Here is a 17,700-nt window from a genome sequence, read left to right as displayed (position 1 = left end):
AAAATAGCAGAATTCCCCTATTAAGAATTAGTTAAAATTCATTGGGTGTCTTAAAAAGACTGTAAGAGCTTGTCAATAAGCAAGTAGAGTAGCCATCTGCTGATCTTCAACTACTCCTAGAAAATAAGGAGAAATGACAATGATGCTTGTGTAAACAAAATATTATTGCCACTCTTTATAGGACAAATATCAATATTCCAAATTAACAACAGTTATCATTACAGCATTGGTTATCATTCAGTCACTTCAATTTATTGGTTATTCTTTTCCTGAGGCTGTTACTGTGCTGAGTGATCGGCTCTTCATTAATAATCCCATCAATTTCATGTATGTAAATCATTAGGCATATAGGAAAGGCTGAATAAAAGTTGTTTCCAAATTTTTTTTTTCCATTGGCTTTCCCATCTAGCAGTTTCAGAATACAATTAATTTACATGGATATATCTGTAAACTGGTTTAGAAAGGCTTAGTGAAATAATGCTTATGAAGTGTTTGCAGATACTTATATAAATGTTAGCTTACTGTGGTGGTGGAAACAGTTAGTGCAGGTGCATCAGATGTTGTTAATGAATATCCCAGTTTTCAGACTTGGCTATTATGCATTACTCTCAATGAAGATACTTAAATAAATAAATAAATGAAGCTACAATAACAGCTCCAAATGCAGTCCTTTAGACTAACCAGAAACACTTGAGTAATGTTCTTCATTAAGAGGAGCAGTAAACAAATGCAGCCCTTTAATAATGTCTAATGAAGTATGAGATATGATAAACACTTTTATCATGGCATTTATCTTAGGCTCTTTACTGTTTGTTTGTTTTAACAAGAAAAGCTTGTGGCTAATGATTATTCCACCCATGCACTGCCTGTGCATTCACTGGGGCTGTGGCAGACCTAAGAGGCTCGCACTCAACCAGGCAGGTTCATCCCTCCTGTGAACCTGGCTCTCCCATGGCTCAGGTGAGCCATAGCTGGATGAGGTCTGTCTCTCTCTGAATAACAAATTCAGTGAACTATATGTTATTCCAAAGCCAAAAGAAAGCGAATGTTGAAACCACAGAACTTTTGAGCTCCAGCCAGCACTACAGAAGACCCTCTCAGGTTTAGTAGGGCTTTGTCATATTTTATGAATATCACCACAGAGCCTGAATGGTCCCATTGTTTGAGATGGAAAGCTTTGTTTTCCCATTCACATATACCCGAATCTGTAGGAATTATTTGGGATCTCACTTGATACCTCATTCAATTTCAGAGGTTGCTAGAAAGGACAACTAACTCTTGAGGTCATTATTGCTATTGGGCCTGATTCTGTCAGTCTCTGCATTGTTAGATCTTTGCTCCCAACACAAAGCCCACTGTAGTCTGTGATATTCTTCAGAATTCCAGTAACACAAGCTACAAGGTAGAGTTTGGGAAGAGAAAACAAAAGGAAAAATATATATCCCTTTTGAAGCATTCAGAGGGCTCACATCCACTGTGTGAAACATAGCAATAATGAGAATATGGAATATTTGCGTGCAGTTACCCAGAGAGCTGGGAAGCATAGTGCCATTGTGCAAACTTTACCTAGCCAAAAGTTCTGACGTGGACATGAAAAATCCCCAGAATTTGGGGAATAAATTATTCTGCAAATTTTGATGGATGTGTTGACTCAGATCTTATCCAAGTTCCACTTCTTTTTTCATTTTTTTTTTTTGCTGGATTTAATTATTGTTCCTCCGGATTCCAAATTCTCATCCCCCCAGACATGCGTGCACTCAGAAACACCTGCTTCTCCCCCATGCAGACAACAAGGGAACATTTATGTGACACTGGCAAGCTGGTTTATAACATAGATCAGCAGGTTCCCATGTAAACATGCCACTGAGCAGTTACAGCTGTTGCCATCCTGGCTTTCACACAGCCTTATCCCCGCTGTAAGAATACAGTACAGAAACATATGGTGTAATATTGGCTGCTAGCAGTAACATGTGAGTAGCAAAGGGAAAACTGTCCTCAGCTTTCCTGCAGAAGGAGAGAAGATATGTGCTTCCAGACTACAAAATCAGATACAGGGAACATACCACTGAATCATCATTTAGACTCGGTTCAAGTGCTGTTTTTTATTATTTTTATTTCGCTTTTTTTCAGTTTTATGAACAGGCGAGTTATATCCACAAATCCGTACCGGGGAAGCACTGCCAATGGCTACGCATGTCCGAGTGGAATGGCACTTCATTATGATGATGTTCCCTGCATAAATGGATCGGTAAGAATTGAATTTACACAGAACAAATGGTTTGCATGTGTTGAATGCATGGACATCTGAAAATTATATTATCTAAAAAGGCCCACTGGGCAGTTTCCAAATGAAGTCCTATTTTTTTGACTGGGGACTGCAAACTTCTCTCACACCTATAGGGTATTAGGGGCGTGGGACATATTGCTTACATTAACCTGCATGTGAGCCAACGTGCATTTAGAAAGCAGTTGCCTGTTGACGATTTGTTGCCAAGTCCTTGAATACAGTACCGTCTTAAGAGGGTATTTTTCAATCACACTGGACCTGGCAAAATTGAGTACTCAGTTACACCAGGCATTTGTTGGTCTCAATTGAAAACAAACAAACAAAAAAACAGAACCCTTTTCCATCCTTGGGGCTGTGTTCCTCATGACAGCAGGTACTGCAGATCCCAAAGGAGAGCCACAGGGTTCACTTCCATCCTTCTAACTTGCAGAGCTGATCATAGGCAGCTGTGTAATAGCACTTAACACATAATGGATATTAACCCAAAGTAATATGTGGTCCTCAAGAAAATTTACAGGCAAGATATGGAAGCCCTTAAGTTGGGCTGCTTCATAAAGGTCCCCACTAAGGCTGAGCTCAGAAGAATTCATTGCTTCAAAGTGCTAAGCGGACTGCAAGTACAGGCGTCCATCATGTCTGAGTAATGTCAGAAAGATGGTAGGAAAAAAACCCTGTTGGGAACTGCACGCAACAGCATGGGGGGTGAGTGTGTAGTTCTTGGATGTGCTTAAGCCTTTGTATGAGTAGCATACTGCCACAGCCAGGATGGATTAAGGAAGGATATTTGGCAACCAGGCCTTTGGTTTCTTTCAAGATTAATTGAATGAATCACTGGAGTATTGTTGTTGAGCTTTTCATTTTCTGAAGAAAAAAAAAAAAGGAAATGGCCAAATGGCCTGTAGCTATTTTAGATAGTTAGCTCAGAATAATGATCCTCCAGCAAAGAAAATGTAATACTAACATTCCAGCAGCTGGTATTCACTGGAAAGACATAAAACCTGAAGAAAAAAAACAAAAAAAAAAAAGGAAAAAAAAGCCAACAATTCTTAGCTTCAGCTAGCTGTTAGGCATTATTACTTTTACCAACTTATGTACCAGATGTACAGCCCATGAGTATCCCTTGTTAACACATTCTCCTTGTGTTAACACAGTCTCCTTGTGCCCTCTCAGTGTTAGAGATTAAAAACTGATGGTACACTATGTGAACAGGGAGAGTGCTAGGATAGCACTGGCTTGCTCATTCTGTTTGAAATGCAAAGGCTATAAACCATGTAATGCAATGCTTCCTTTCCACACTGTGCCTTCTCCCACCTTACTAAGTAGTTAGCTTCAAGTGTGAGCAATAAGCCTATGCTTGCTAAATGCAGAGGGCTTGCTATGGTCAAAAATCTTACTAATGTTTTAATTTCATTTTGGTTCTGCATGGTGTATTGTTTACTAACTGCCAAAGTGTGTGTGTTGCAGTGGGAACCAGAAGATGGCTTTCCTTCTTCCCGTAGCAGGAACATTGGAGAAGAAATGCTTTATGATAATGCAGGCCTGTACGATAACTTGCCGTCTCCAAAAATCTTTGCACGCTATCCGCCAGCTGACAGAAAAGCCAATAGGTTGTCTACTGACAAACTCTCCTCTAACCATTACAAACACCCTGTCTCATCCAATCTGTCTTCTGCTCAGTCTGTCACTAATACCTCTGCTGTGGGGAGGGGATCAGTCTCGCAGGTACTGTACTATTTAATACTTGACAAAACTTTTTTTGTTTTTTGTCTGTTCTGTTTATCTGGTTGTTATCTTAAGGATGTTGGGCTATTTCAGTCAATCTGAGCACTGAAGTGCTTGGGGTTTAGCCATAAGTTACTGGCCATAAAACAGTTTTGCTAAGCTGTAAATTCTGCTGTGGAAGCATTGTCTCCTTGTGGCTTATGGGGAAGGCCTTCCCAACACGCTCTTGACAATTTACAGATTGCAGATAACATCAAAAAATAAAATATAGCCTTCCAAACTTAACCTGAATGCATATTGAGACACCTTCTATCTCCTTAGGCAAGGAATAATGACTAGAAAAAAAAAAAAAAGTGATATATGGCTTGGTTGTGACAGCAATTTGGTTGTGACAGCCTGTAGCCAGTCTCCGAAAGCTGGTCATTGGCATAAGCCTGTCAAAGTATCACAGAGATGTGTGGCCTTCAATCTAATCTGAAACTGCACAGTTAGATAAGAGTTATTTCCCTTGTGTCAGGTACCTGTTTTATTGTGCATTAACTTAAACCCTACAAAAACCTCATATTCAAATAACAGCATTCAGTGAAGTTGCAGAATCAAAGATGGGGCTTCTGCAATAAATTTCCCTGATTCTAGTCTGCTGCAGCAGGCTTCTCATTGCACTCTCAGTTCAGTCCTCAAAAGCTTTTAGAAGCAGGTGAAGATACTGTGTCACGGGTATGCCTCATGCCTGGCTAACACTTTCCAGATTGAAACACCAGGAGTAGGCAGGACAGCATTTCTCATCCTAGGTTTCAGTCCATACTGCTCCCCTTGGATGTAAAACATACTTTTTCTGGTAATTTTATAGAATCGTAGAATCATTTAAGGTTGGAAAAAGACCTCCAAGATCATCTAGTCCTGTCTGGCCATTATAAGAGTTTGCCTTTTTTTAAGTAGGAAAACTTTTAACTAGTAGCTAGAGATTGTAGAAGAGAAGGTTAATGCATTAACTCCTAATATTTTAAAATGTGTAGTAATTTTATCATTAAAAAAATTAATAAATAAATCCACATACCATGGTGATGGAAAGACTATATAATAAATAAGAAGGTGTCAAATTTTTGTATGGCAAACCCTGTTGGATCTTTCTGTATGCAATTAACCTTGAAAAACCTGTGTTTCAAGAATCTTTACTGTGTGAAATTATTTTGAGGTAAAACTCTTCTGCCTCATAATGACTTAGTACAGTAAATGCCAGAGTTTTGAATAATTTGGAAACCAGGATACCACTGGAGATGGGGTGCTCATCCACTCATTATCCTGTGTTTCCTGGTGTTTTCACTTCTGGAATCCTGCTGAGCAGGCAGCTTTCAGAGAGAAAATTCCTGAAGGATGCGCCATCTCCAGCTGGATCAATGCAGTCTGTAAAGGTTCTTTGATAAGGCAACTCTTTTTTTTTTTTTTTTTTTTTGTCAAGCTTTGCCCTTGATGAAAGGATAACTGCAGTGCTAGTGGCACAGGAATAGCCAGAGACCATTTGTACTTTTGTTTTCAAACAGTTTAAAGGCAAGAAACCTCCTGCGACTGCTAATGGGATCACAGGAAAAGTGAGAACATTAAACAGCCAACCGAAGAAACCTGAGTCAGTGTCTTGTGTGAAGCGCACAGCGTCCAGTAAGTATATCTCCTCACTGGTGCCACTGTGAATGCAGACATGAGGATACCCAAGGCAGCTGTCTTCTTGGCAGATGATAAAGAACCACTGTTTTAATTCAGTGGCTGAGAGACTAGGCAGGAGATGCCCACCAAGATTTTGAATAGGAGATACTGTGTACATCGGTTACTCAGTGTTACTCCAGCCATGCCATGAGATAAAAGGTTGTCAAGGGCAGAATGATAAATATGAAATGTGGCCCTGTGGCTGCAAAAAGTCATGAGAGCAGAAGGGAAAAAAAAATATATCAGTAATGATTGTTCATTTGAGGCAAAGAATAATTCTGTATTCCTGTTTAAGAGCAGGATGAGAAGCTAGGAAAGATGTTAGAACATTATATTGTTCATAAGCAGAATTACTGTTATCTTTAATGAAAAAGAAAAAGGTACAACAAAATAATGAAGACAACTATAAAGCTCAAAAGCTTCCTTAGACGAGATTTCAATCCATAAACAGCAAATTCAGAACGTGGATTCTACAATCTACAATCTACAGGTAGATTGCCTGTAGGTAATACGAAAATATGCTTCGTGAGATGAAGGTTCAGTAAAGGAATTTTAGGAAGAAAGGAATTTATGAGGAGAAACGTGTCTAATTCCCAATACTATAATTTTTAGCAATTAAAAACAAGCCTCACAATGACAGTTTTCCTTAACGAAGAAGAGACAAAAAAGAGTTATAATTTTTAAGATATAGATTCCAAAATTTGGCTTCTGCCAATGAAGGAATGAACGTGGCTTTTTCAGCTCATGGTAATTTTTTAAGAAGTTGTGGATTTAACTGGAACATGGGAAAGTTGGGTTAGACTTTAGGAAAAAAAAAAGTGTCTTTCTAACTGTACAGGTCAATTTGTACTGGAATAGATTGTTGGAGTAAAGGTATCTCAGATGCTAAAGACCAATTAAAACTGGTTAGACAACTGTTGGTCAGGAATGGTTTAAGTGAAGTTGACTGCCTTCAAATATGCAGACTAACTGATCTGTGTGGTGACCTATTTCCTTTGGGTCTGCAGCTGGAGCAGAGGTATAGAAGTGGCTGTGAAATAAATTAGAACACATACGTGAGCCAGGAAAAGAAAGCATTTGTATGGAAAATTATAAAATCAAATAAAATAAAAGAAGAAGAAAGAGAGCTCTTAAGTATCATTGTGTTCTGTTCAGTCAGGTGAGAAAAGATGTGTGTTGTAGGTACTTGAAGTAGAAATGGAAAATAGGTAAAAATGGCAACCAAGAAGTTTTATCTTTGACCACTTCCAATTAAAAATCAAGGGTTCAGAGATAAAGAGAAGCTTCCTTTTCTTCCTCTGAACTACAGAGAAGGGCAAGGCCATTTTTAAAAACCAATGTGCTAGAAAATAACTGGTATTTCTCATCTTTCACGTATAAACCTAGAGAACAAACTATGTATCCCATAGCATTTCTGTAGCTGTGCTTCAGAGCTCAGCAGGAATCACAGACCTTCAGAAAAAGCCCATGGAAGAGTGGCGTTAAACCAGTTTCTCAGAACATGAAGTGCTTCATGCGATGTTCAGATATAGGGCATAGTTTTGGGTTTTACTGTTATTTTAACCAAGTCATTGAGGTAATGAGCTGCCTGAACAGCTGAGGCAGCATCTGTACAAAAACATCTATGCCACAAAACCCTGATTAACCCAAAGTTAAATTGAGAAATCTACATTTTTTTGTCTCCCATTTTAAACTGTGATCAAAATTTGAATGGGAGCAGGCAAATGAAATAAATAACTGCCATCTAATATGTACAGACGCAGAACAGTACAAATATGGCAAAAATCGTGTGGAGGCAGATGCAAAGAGGTTACAGAGCAAAGAGGAGGAACTGCTAAAGAAGAAGGAAGTGCTCCGGAATAGGCTGGCCCAGCTCCGAAAAGAAAGAAAAGATCTACGCGCTGCCATTGAAGTCAATGCTGGTATGAGGTGCTTTTTTTGTGCTGAATTCTGCCCACGGTAGGCTTAATTTCCCAACCTTGCACTGTGGGACGAAGGTGTGGTTCTACACGAGGCTTGGCTTTGATGTTAAACTATACTCTGTAATAACTATATTTGTTTTTTATACATATATACATACATAATGTATGAATATGTGTGTATATATATGAATTGATGTGTATATATACATATATATGTATACCTATGAGCTAACAGTAATGGTGACTTAAGCAGAACACAGGAATAATTTTATTGCGACTAGCTAATTATATTTTCATGACATGGGAGAGTAACAAAACAAATACTGATTTGCAACTAGACTAGAAATCTTGGGAAGCAACCTGAAAGAAAGCATTTGGTTTCTGTTACTAGATTTTTACATGGAAAAATGTTTTTTTGCAAAATATGCAACATTTTTGTGAAGTCATTGATTTTTTGAACTCTTGTTCTTTACTTTCTTAGAAAGAAAAAAAATTTTGAAAGTGTCAGTTTAAGCTCATTGTTGAAATAACATTTCTGTGGATGACAGGCAGGAAGACCCAAGTAATTCTTGAAGACAAGTTAAAGAAGCTGGAAGAGGAATGTAAGGCAAAGGAGGCTGAGCGTGTAAACCTGGAGCTAGAACTCACTGAGGTGAAGGAGAGCCTTAAGAAAGCCTTGGCTGGTGGCATCACACTGGGCTTGGCTATTGAGCCCAAGTCAGGAACATCAAGCCCACAGGTATGCCAATCCACTGAATATGCAAACCCTAGTACCACTGGTTAGAAGGGCTCCATTAAAATGGATGTTATGTGAGAGTTTTCAAAAAGTTTGTTAAGCACGCGAAATAACAACAGAATTAATTATTTCCTTTCTGCATTGCTTGCATTCTTCACTTACATCTGGTATACTTTCTAGAGCAATGGGAGCAGGAAGACATGGGAATCACAGGTAGTATGTATGTAGCTATTATTTATGATACGATAAGGCACAAAAGTCGATGCCTCATTGTCCTCAATTTTTGCAAGAGCATAAACTGAGACATTGCTCCATCCTAAGGAAAGTTTTAAATGCACCAAATCATCATGCAGTGGCTGAGACCTGCTTGTTTTGGTCCCACTGTCACCCTTTGCAATGGCTGCATCTCACACATTCCTGATGGAGTGTGGCAACCTGGCTCATGCTATGGAGCTGTGCCAGAAGCAGCTGGGTAGCTGTATTAGAGGGATCTAAGAGAGATGTCAATTCCTCCCTATGACCCATTGTTACTTCATGACAGAAAATGAACTTTAATTTTCATCACAGAACATAGAATTTTTTTTCTTTTTCTTTTGTTCTAGCCCCGTTTTCATTTATTCAACATTATCATGAGTATGATTTCTTTAAAAATAGTTTCTGGATTTCTAAGTCTAGAAATCTAAGATTTCTAATCTAATCTAATCTAATTTCTAAGTCTAATACTGCCTGTGTGACTATTTGGAGGAAACTCAAGGTAGGGTTTTCACTCTTTATTAGTCTCCAATTTTCAAGCACCGAACTTTGGAAAACTCTCCAATCTCCAGTTGTGATACCAGTGATACTGAGTGCTCAATACCTGTGAACAGCGCAGCAGCTCTGAAGCGACCTCCTTCATCAAATAATTCTCCATGTCGAGGCCATGTACTTCGAAAAGCAAAGGTGAGAAGATGTGTAGCTTTCTTTCTCTGTCCTTCTTCTTACTTTTTTTTTTTTAAAAAAAAGTCTTATTTGCATGTAGAGGGACAGAGGTAGAGAGAGGGAAAGATAGGTTTCTTCTGCTTATGTTGGTAAAATTTAGGTTTAAGAAGAGACTGTACAATATCTAGATTATTTGTATTACTTTATAAATACTGCATGCTCGTCCTCCAGTCAGGGTTGGTTTCGGGGAATTGTTTGCAGAAGAATTGATAAGTACTTTGACAGACAGATTTAGTTCTACTTCCCTCTCTTCCCCTGTTTTTCTCTTCTCCTTTATAAATTTAATTTGCGAGGTAAGTGGTCTGTGGTGTAGACAGTCCATCCAAAATCCACTAAGTTACACTAACCAGTATAGCTGAAAAGTGGCTGAAAAGTTACAGTAAGTTCTCTGATGCAACACATTTTCAGGTTTGGTATTTGCCAGCTGACACAGAACAGAATGGTTCTGCATTACAGTAATTGAAAGTGCATTATGCAATTTAACTACTCTTAATGTACATTTCAAGTAGAAATTAATTTAATGTAATCTCACAAGATCAGGCTGAAGTTTGCATTCTTGTTGTATTGTTACAGTTTTTTTTTTTCAAGTTTTGTGCTTTACGTTCAATGAGATTTCCATGACCATTGGGCTAAATTTGCCAGCAACATAGGCACGTGGGCAGCATATAACCAAGGGTGACAGTAATAGCACTGCCCAGAGCTGTTGTTGATTTAGAAGTTCACTGCTTATTGTAATTATAAACAATAATAATCTTAGACATCTGTCTTCTTTGAAGTCCCTTTCTGTTCTCAAAATAATAAAATACTCTGCAAAATAGGGATTTTTTAAGTAACTTTCATTAAAAGTATTTACAGTCTTCATTGATAATACGCATTTACAGTGATAAATGTGTTAGGCATAAGCCTGGCACCTAAATGTACTAGATTATAAAACATCATCAGCTTACCAAATGATTTGATTTTATGACACATCCCAGTTTCTCCCTGTGTTTCTCCCAGCGCCCATTAAATTAAGCTCTCTACATTGCCCAAGCCATGAATTAATTCTCATGCTGTACCTTATGTGAGCACTTTCCCACCCACCTTCCTCCCTCTTTTCCATGGGCATCAATGGCCTTTTCTGTCATTTAAGTCAGATAACAATAATTAAACTGGGAGTAATTAGTTTCAGTGCTATTTAACTTTGAAGTTTGGTGTTTGTTTCAAAACTGAAGAAGGATTCATGTACTCTGAAGCTTATCTTTGTATGCCAATTATACTATAATTTGTCCCACACAGATGATCTCTAAAAACACATTTTGTCTTAGATTTGCATGTTAGCACAGCATTACTGGTAAAATATGGTCTAGCAGTTAGAGCACAGGCCTGACGAAAGGGAGTGTGGATTTGTTTCACACGTGCTACAGACTAGACAGGCATATTTAATCTGTAGAGCGGAAGAAACCTGGGCACTATAAAAACCTGAAAAAAATTGATGTAAAGAATACCTTCCAGCTGTAGTTAATTTTTGTGTGCAACTTGCACCATACAGGACGCAGCCTGCTGTGCTGTTTGACATCACTACACTTTGGATGGCACAATATTTTGGTCATGTCCTTTTGTAGAAGAATCTTGCATATAAAATCAGGCTAATCTGAAAGGCTATGGAGCTACTAAGTGTATTTCCTACCCTGGGAAAAATAACTCGAAAGTATCCAATTCAGCTTTAACAGCTTTTTCCTAAAAACCTCATGCGCTAAATATTAACGGTGAAATTTTGCTGAATTAGACGGTGCAACCCAAGCTGTGCTCAGCCCCTTCGCAAGGAGCAGCAGCCAAATCCTGCCATCAGGTATGCATCTGCAGCACACCCGCCCTTCAGTGGGAGTTAAATGTGCATATGCGAGGGTGGAATTTGGCTCTCAATTCTTTTGGCCTTTTGCAGTTATGAGTGAGCCCAGGCCTTATAGATGTGGCTAAACAAAGGGAGTCACACGTGAGTATCCCAGAGCAGAACTTACTTGGCTCTTGGTGCATGAATGTCAGTGCAATGTGTGGGAGTGAAACGGATTTCATGTCCGTGCTAATGCTTGTGTGTTCAGCAACTGGCAAATCGCCCACTGTTATGGTTGTATAAGCATTCAAAATGCCTTTTTTTTCTTTCCTCTTTTTCCTCTCCACTATGCATTTAAATGCACTGAATGCCTCCCTTCTCACTCCACCCTTGCACCCAGGATGCTGAGCTTGTCACCAGCCACCCTTTTGTTTGCAGCCACCCTCTTGGCACTGTTGTGCTCAGCAGCCCAGAGCACTGCGCCCTTCTCTGCTGGGGCAGCTGCTGCTGCAGAATGCGTGCGCTGTCCGGCCTGCTGTGTTAGAGTGTGTGGCAGAGTGCTGCCCCCAGGGGGGTGGTCTGCTCTGACAGAAATCTCTCCAGATGCATCACCATGAGAGGGGAATAGAGAGAGGAGTAAGAAGACAGATCTAGGGATAAATCTAAAAGCAGCTACAAGGTGGTTGAGTACTTAAGACAAACACTGTACATATCTATGCATACAGTTATCTGGATTTTTTTAGCTTTTCGTGTTGTAACATCTATTTTTTTGTTTGTTTGTTTTAAGAAAAAAAAGGAAAGCAAATTTTTCAGCAGTCAGAAGGATTTTTCTCATTGTGATTTTGGTAATCTACTGTGCTGGAAATGGAGAATAACTAAAATGTAGAAAACAGCAATTTGCATTAGCATTGTGAGTTAAGTAAAATACTCCCAATATTCTTGCTGTGCAAGAATAAAATGATTATCTAAGTAGGTCAAATGACTTTCTAAAATCAAATTTTTATGTGTAGCAAGGAGACTGTAGTGATTGCATCTAATTTGTTTTCAAAACTGTTGGATTGGTGAAGGTCAGCAGTTTACATTTTGCTCATGTTTGAGGCTTGGAGAAGAAAATGAGCACTCCTGGTTTCCCAGCTCTCATTCAATTTGATAATGTTGACTTAAACATTCTTTCATTGACTTGAACCTGATGGAGCAACGGAAACAAAGGAGATGTTCCTTCTACACCTGCAGAAGAAACTGCTGCTTTCAAGGCTTATTTAACACATCTTACAAAAAAAAATCTCTTCCCAGTTGCTCAGCCAAGGACTTCCTTTAGAGCTTTGGCAGCATAGACTTAGAGAATATATATTTAGCATCCTTTTTCAAAGTAATCTACAGGTCACCAATCCTGTGTTTTAAGTTTAGGTTTACCATAATTTAAAGCTCTAATTGAATACTTAAAAATGCTTTATATCTTAATAAATGGAAAAAAAATACCCAGGATTTAAAAAATACTAAACTGTTCTATACCTGCTCTAAACCTACTGTTTTTTTTTTTTTTCTTGCATTGCTAAAATCACTGACTGTGAGTTTAGTGGTGCTTTACAATGGTTGAAGAGGTGTCACGGTCATGCAGCTGTTCAGCCAAACTAATGCTTTTACTGCTTTCAGCAGCAGAAACAGATATTTACATACATAAGTAACAGTTTTCAGCTAGAGCTCTTAAATAGTGTGGAATGAGTGTTAAACTCAGGAATTCAGCTTGGGAGCCAACTTAACAGGCTGCCTGCAGAGTATCTCTGCAGAGTTGATGGGTGGGAGAGGAATTTGTAGACCCTGGTTCCTGGCTAGGAACAGCTGTGGAATTGCTCCACAGAGATTACTTCAGCGAGAGGCCAGCTCCTTTGGCACTTCATTATTTCCTGATCTCTGTACGGATGTGTTTAAGGGAGTTGGTACATCATGTATGTCCTAGGCTCAGCCCATCCTTCTTCACATCTTCTGTTCTGATGTAATATTAGGAAGTACTGTAGTTATCATCCCAAGTCAATAGCCACAAGTTTCATTAAATAAGGTGTTTAGCTATAGCGATCTCATTGTGACTTTTCACTTCTGTGGCAGAAGAAATGGCAATAGCGATACCTTTCTCTGAAATACATGGATGAAAGCATTATAGATCACATGCTTTGCTGTGGATGGTAGGTGTCATTATCTGCAATTAACAGGCAGAGAAACTGAGGGATGGAAAAGCAAAGGGATTTCTTAAATTTAATAAGCAATCGGTCAACTTGGATTCTGTATATGGGAAACAAACGCAGTGTCAACTAACTTTACTCTACGCTGCCTGTAAGCTTCTCTTTTTAGCCATAATGTGTGCTTACCAGGAATTTTACAGTAAAAAATTGAAGAGTATGTAGAACGACTTGGTGTCAGCTATGAGAGAGATTGAGTGCTTACTTCTCTCTCACGTAGGTAACTTAGAAAGCCCTAGGAAGTACTAGAATAAAGTTGCCATATGTAGTTGCAGAGGGGTGGAGGCTGTGCACAGACCGTATCAGGACATACTTGTTAACGTTCCCTAACTAATTTGTGGGTAGGTGGCTGGATCCAGTAGTCAATGGAAATACTGTTACTGACCTCAGCTGGTTTTGGCTTAGCAGATCTGATGACATCAGTGAAATATCTTGATTTTTCTAACATTTTCCATATCTTTCTTTCCCCCTTCCAGGAATGGGAGATGAAAAATGGAACATAAGTATAGAAAAACCACTCACTTTCCATAAAGGCCTTACCTATTATGGACCAAGACATAGGCTGCAAAAGACTCATCCAAAAAGTGGTATCAAGTGATACGCCAAAAGAGGTTTTATAATTCTGTTAAGTTAATGGTAGCTTGGCGCTAATTTGCCTGTATTCCCTCTACTGTATTGCTGTGTAACTATGTGTGCCCCTTTTTATTACCTGTAACTCTTTATTTCCAACTTCATTGGTAACAAAAATGAAAACCAAAAAGCAAACCAGCCATAGTAAGTAAAAAGAGGCATATAGTTGCAATTGGAAGTTTACTTTGCTGAAACAGTATAGAGCAGCAATGTTAATTACATTGCATCAGATGGCCTGAACAGCACTGAAGATCAGTGCATTCTTTAAGAATGATGTGAAATCATTTCAGATACGTGCTCTTGCAGATAATACTGCCTCGGAGAGCTCTGCTTGCCACAGAAGTTGCTGAGCCAAGGCTTGCTCATTAGTAGTCACACTGCTGTCCATGTGGCAAAAGAAAACTGAAGAGATGTGTTCACGGGGTCATGACCTTCTTGAACCGAGAAGTCAGGAGCTCTTCATTGCCACTGGCCTCAATGGCAGTGAGAAACAGTGGAATGACACAACTCAGCTGTGAAGAGTTCTCTGATACTTTTTAAGACAGTTGCTTTTGTCATTGGGAGATAAAAAGCTGCCATACTTTGAAAAAAAAATGCATTTTAGTACATTCTCTTTATTCCGAAGCACCAGTCATTTTCAAAGGTCATGTTGTCAAGCAATGATTTGTTCCTGACTTTTTTAAATGGCAAACAGGTATTTTTAGATATTGCTTCTTTTCTATACTTTTTGAAAAAGAAAAATAATTGAAATTAATCAACAGATAATGGCAACTCAGAATAGCTTATGTGGTCAGTCTTTTTTTTTTGTTGTTTTTAAATAATATAGTATTGTAAAACTTGAGTTATAGAACACTGCTGTACTTAGTTTCCTTCGTCTTTTCAGACCTCAGCTATTATTTTTGAGGAAGATGAGACTGAAAGGATGATAATTTTAAGGCTCTTTTTATAAACCTTTTTACAAGGAATTGGGGATTTTTCAGACAGGAGTCCATTTCTGTTTACTAGGAAATTGTGTCTTGCATTTTAGTCTGTAAAATTGTAGATATCTGTTCTTCTTTGTCTCTATCTACGTCACTCCTGCAAAGTTACGTGCAGTAAAATGCCAGCTGAAGTCCTTCAAAATCTCAAGATTGGCTTAAAAAAATCAGGAAGGAGAAAAAAATATATAATGAGTTGGGTTCTTTTAATTTATTCTCTGTGGTTTTTTTTTTTTAAGACTTTGGAGAGCTTTCAATCACATTCTCAAGATTTTTTTCCTCAGCTGTGAGGATTAGAAACTTACTTTAATTAAAAAAATTAAAAAGTACTCATATTTTAAGATTATCAGAGATATTAGTGCTGGAATCTTGATAGTTACTTAAGACTTGCAAGTAAAATCACAGAAGTTGGCAACACAGTAGTTATCAGGGATCAAATCCCATTATGGTCCAGCGGTCCTGTTATGGACACCGAAGGACTTCCTGAAGGAACTGTTAGGATTGGCAAACCCAGAGCCCATGCGCAGAGCTATCAGAAAGACCCAGTACTTAGCAGCTTCCCCAAATCAGGTGTATGCCAAGTGGTTTGAAAAGCGTGTCCATAATGGTGCACACAGAAGTGCTAAATCCTGTTCCCAAATGTGCCAGGCATCACATTGACCCTTAGCAGAGGAGAAATGGGGTCCAAGATTGGAAAAGGCTCTTTGCTTCCTGGGACTGTGCAATTGTACAAAGTGCCGCAGGAATGCAAATACTATAGGGAAGCAAGTGTCAGTGTGGTTTTCATTGAAAACAGGATTTTTTTTTTATATTATTTTCAGTCATCTGCTTACTTATTACTGTAAGTGGAGGGCACATTCTATGCTGTATGACTATGGACTAAACATTACCAAGTTCCCATAAATATTAGCAGAAACAAATTTGAAGCAAAAATAAGTTCATTTAGGCTTTTTATTTCAAATTAAGTTATTTATTTGTATATTTCAATAAATATTTAATTTATATCTGTACATATTTATGATGCAAATTAGGCTTTAGTAAACATTTGCAAGGATGTAACAGTTACCATTAAGAAGTGGTCCCGCATCAAGTAATGCAGAGTAATCAAAAGCCAAATTCCTTTGAGTCAGTCTTATTTACCTAATATTAGCATTGTATCTTCCATCCCCTTTCGCCCAACCTCCTGCAGAGGCTCCTTAAAGCCACTTCCCCACCCCGTACTGTGTAATGGCATGTCTCTAATGGTAACATTGCAATTAGCGTTTAGTGACATGTCTATTCTTTGTAATGGCCAAGGTTTTCAAAGGAGGAAACAAATAAACAAAAACCCTCTAGAAATAATCTCTCAATGGACCACATCTAGTGCTGTGAAATATGTTCCATTTTTTTTAATAGTACTGTTGCTGTGCAATTTTTATAAAAAGCAACAGAGCTTGTATTTTCAATGTTTTCAGGATTTCAGGGTCACCAGGCAAAGTCAGTAATAGAGCAGTATGACTTTTTAAAAATGAAATTTATTGTATTTTAAAACATTGCATTTCTGTGTCTTTTGAGAAAATGTTACACTTGTGCTTCTTCAACAAACTCCTGTTACTATACCAGGTGCTTTTTTATTTTTTTTAATGGGTGATGCTTTTTTAAAAAACAGATCATAATCTTAGGGGATCAAAGTGTTTTTTTTTTTTTTTTAAGAGATGATTGTGGCAATTTGAGTTTTGAAATAGAGAATACTTAATTTAGTATCTTTTTTTTTTTTTTTTCATTTAAGACACTTTCAAACTAATTGGCCCAGGCTGTATGTTGTAAGATAATGTTCTCATATTAAGAATGTAATTATTTCCTTATTGTATTTTTTAAAAAACAAAATCATATTTAAAAATTTCTGTGAAAAAAAGCATGAAAGAAACACAAAAAAAGTTTTTGTTTTATTTTTGTTATTGGATATGTTGGCAGTGCCCATTATAATTGACTGTAAATATAGTCTTTCTACTGTATTTCTCAATGTATTTAATATTTTTGGCACACATTCATGGAAACTTCTGTAAAAAAAAAAAGTCCAAAACAGACCCACCTACAAATGTGTGTCTTAGCAGCTTCAACTAACTTTATGCCTTTCTAGTTTATTCTTCAGGAAGTCTTGCAGAGTGTGAAAAAAGACTGGCACCTGGTAGGTGCGACAGATACAAGACCATTATTAATAAAGTTACCTGTCATAAATAAAAGAAGTATTTGCATTGTTGTTTCTTGTTACTTGAAAATACAAAAAAAAAAGTATATAAAAGTAAATATATTTCTTTGTGTCACTTTTGTCCCCATTAAACTGTGCAATTTTTCTTCAACTTGAATACACTATATCTAAAAGAAAGCCCAGCAATGGAAAATGATAGTTCAATGCATTTAGTGCTCATAGCGGAAGGTACTGTTTATCTAGTATCACTATATCTGTTTGCTTAGATGTCAAACCAATTAATAAGATAGTGTACATTTTTATGTACAGTGATAAAAATTACCCCTGAGAAATTAAAATAGATCAGAATCAGACTGCACTAATTATCAGGCAAGATAACTGTGATTATAGCAATTCCTTATAGATGACTGAAAGATGAGATTACATAATGATGTGCCATAAGTATTCCTTGTTGCTTTTTACTAGATTTAGCTCTCACCACCACCACACTAAAGTTATTACTAAATGTCGAG

General features: G+C 37.8%; 1 protein-coding gene across 7 annotated transcripts in view; it reads left to right on the top strand.

The window, feature by feature from the left end:
* Positions 1-17,286, top strand: part of AFAP1 (actin filament associated protein 1) — a 120,066-nt gene extending 102,780 nt beyond the window's left edge. For 3 of the 7 annotated variants that reach the window (XM_080592016.1, XM_080592022.1, XM_080592021.1), the window contains exons 12-19: positions 2,131-2,248; positions 3,752-4,009; positions 5,551-5,665; positions 7,468-7,632; positions 8,181-8,371; positions 9,146-9,307; positions 11,115-11,177; positions 13,870-17,286. In XM_080592016.1, coding sequence (XP_080448142.1) covers positions 2,131-2,248; positions 3,752-4,009; positions 5,551-5,665; positions 7,468-7,632; positions 8,181-8,371; positions 9,146-9,307; positions 11,115-11,177; positions 13,870-13,896 — 1,099 coding nt within the window. In that variant the 3' untranslated portion in view covers positions 13,897-17,286. Of the gene's footprint in view, positions 1-2,130; positions 2,249-3,751; positions 4,010-5,550; positions 5,666-7,467; positions 7,633-8,180; positions 8,372-9,145; positions 9,308-11,114; positions 11,178-11,270; positions 11,322-13,869 lie in introns of all 7 variants that reach the window. The other 4 variants (XM_080592017.1, XM_080592019.1, XM_080592018.1 and 1 more) reach the window with 4 other exon arrangements.
* Positions 17,287-17,700: the final 414 nt, after the last annotated feature.

The sequence above is a fragment of the Anser brachyrhynchus genome (assembly GCF_964034855.1).
Source record: "Anser brachyrhynchus genome assembly, chromosome: 4".
NCBI classification, from domain to species: domain Eukaryota; kingdom Metazoa; phylum Chordata; class Aves; order Anseriformes; family Anatidae; genus Anser; species Anser brachyrhynchus.
Note: the sequence above shows the minus strand (reverse complement) of the source record. Positions and strands in the feature narration are given on the sequence as shown.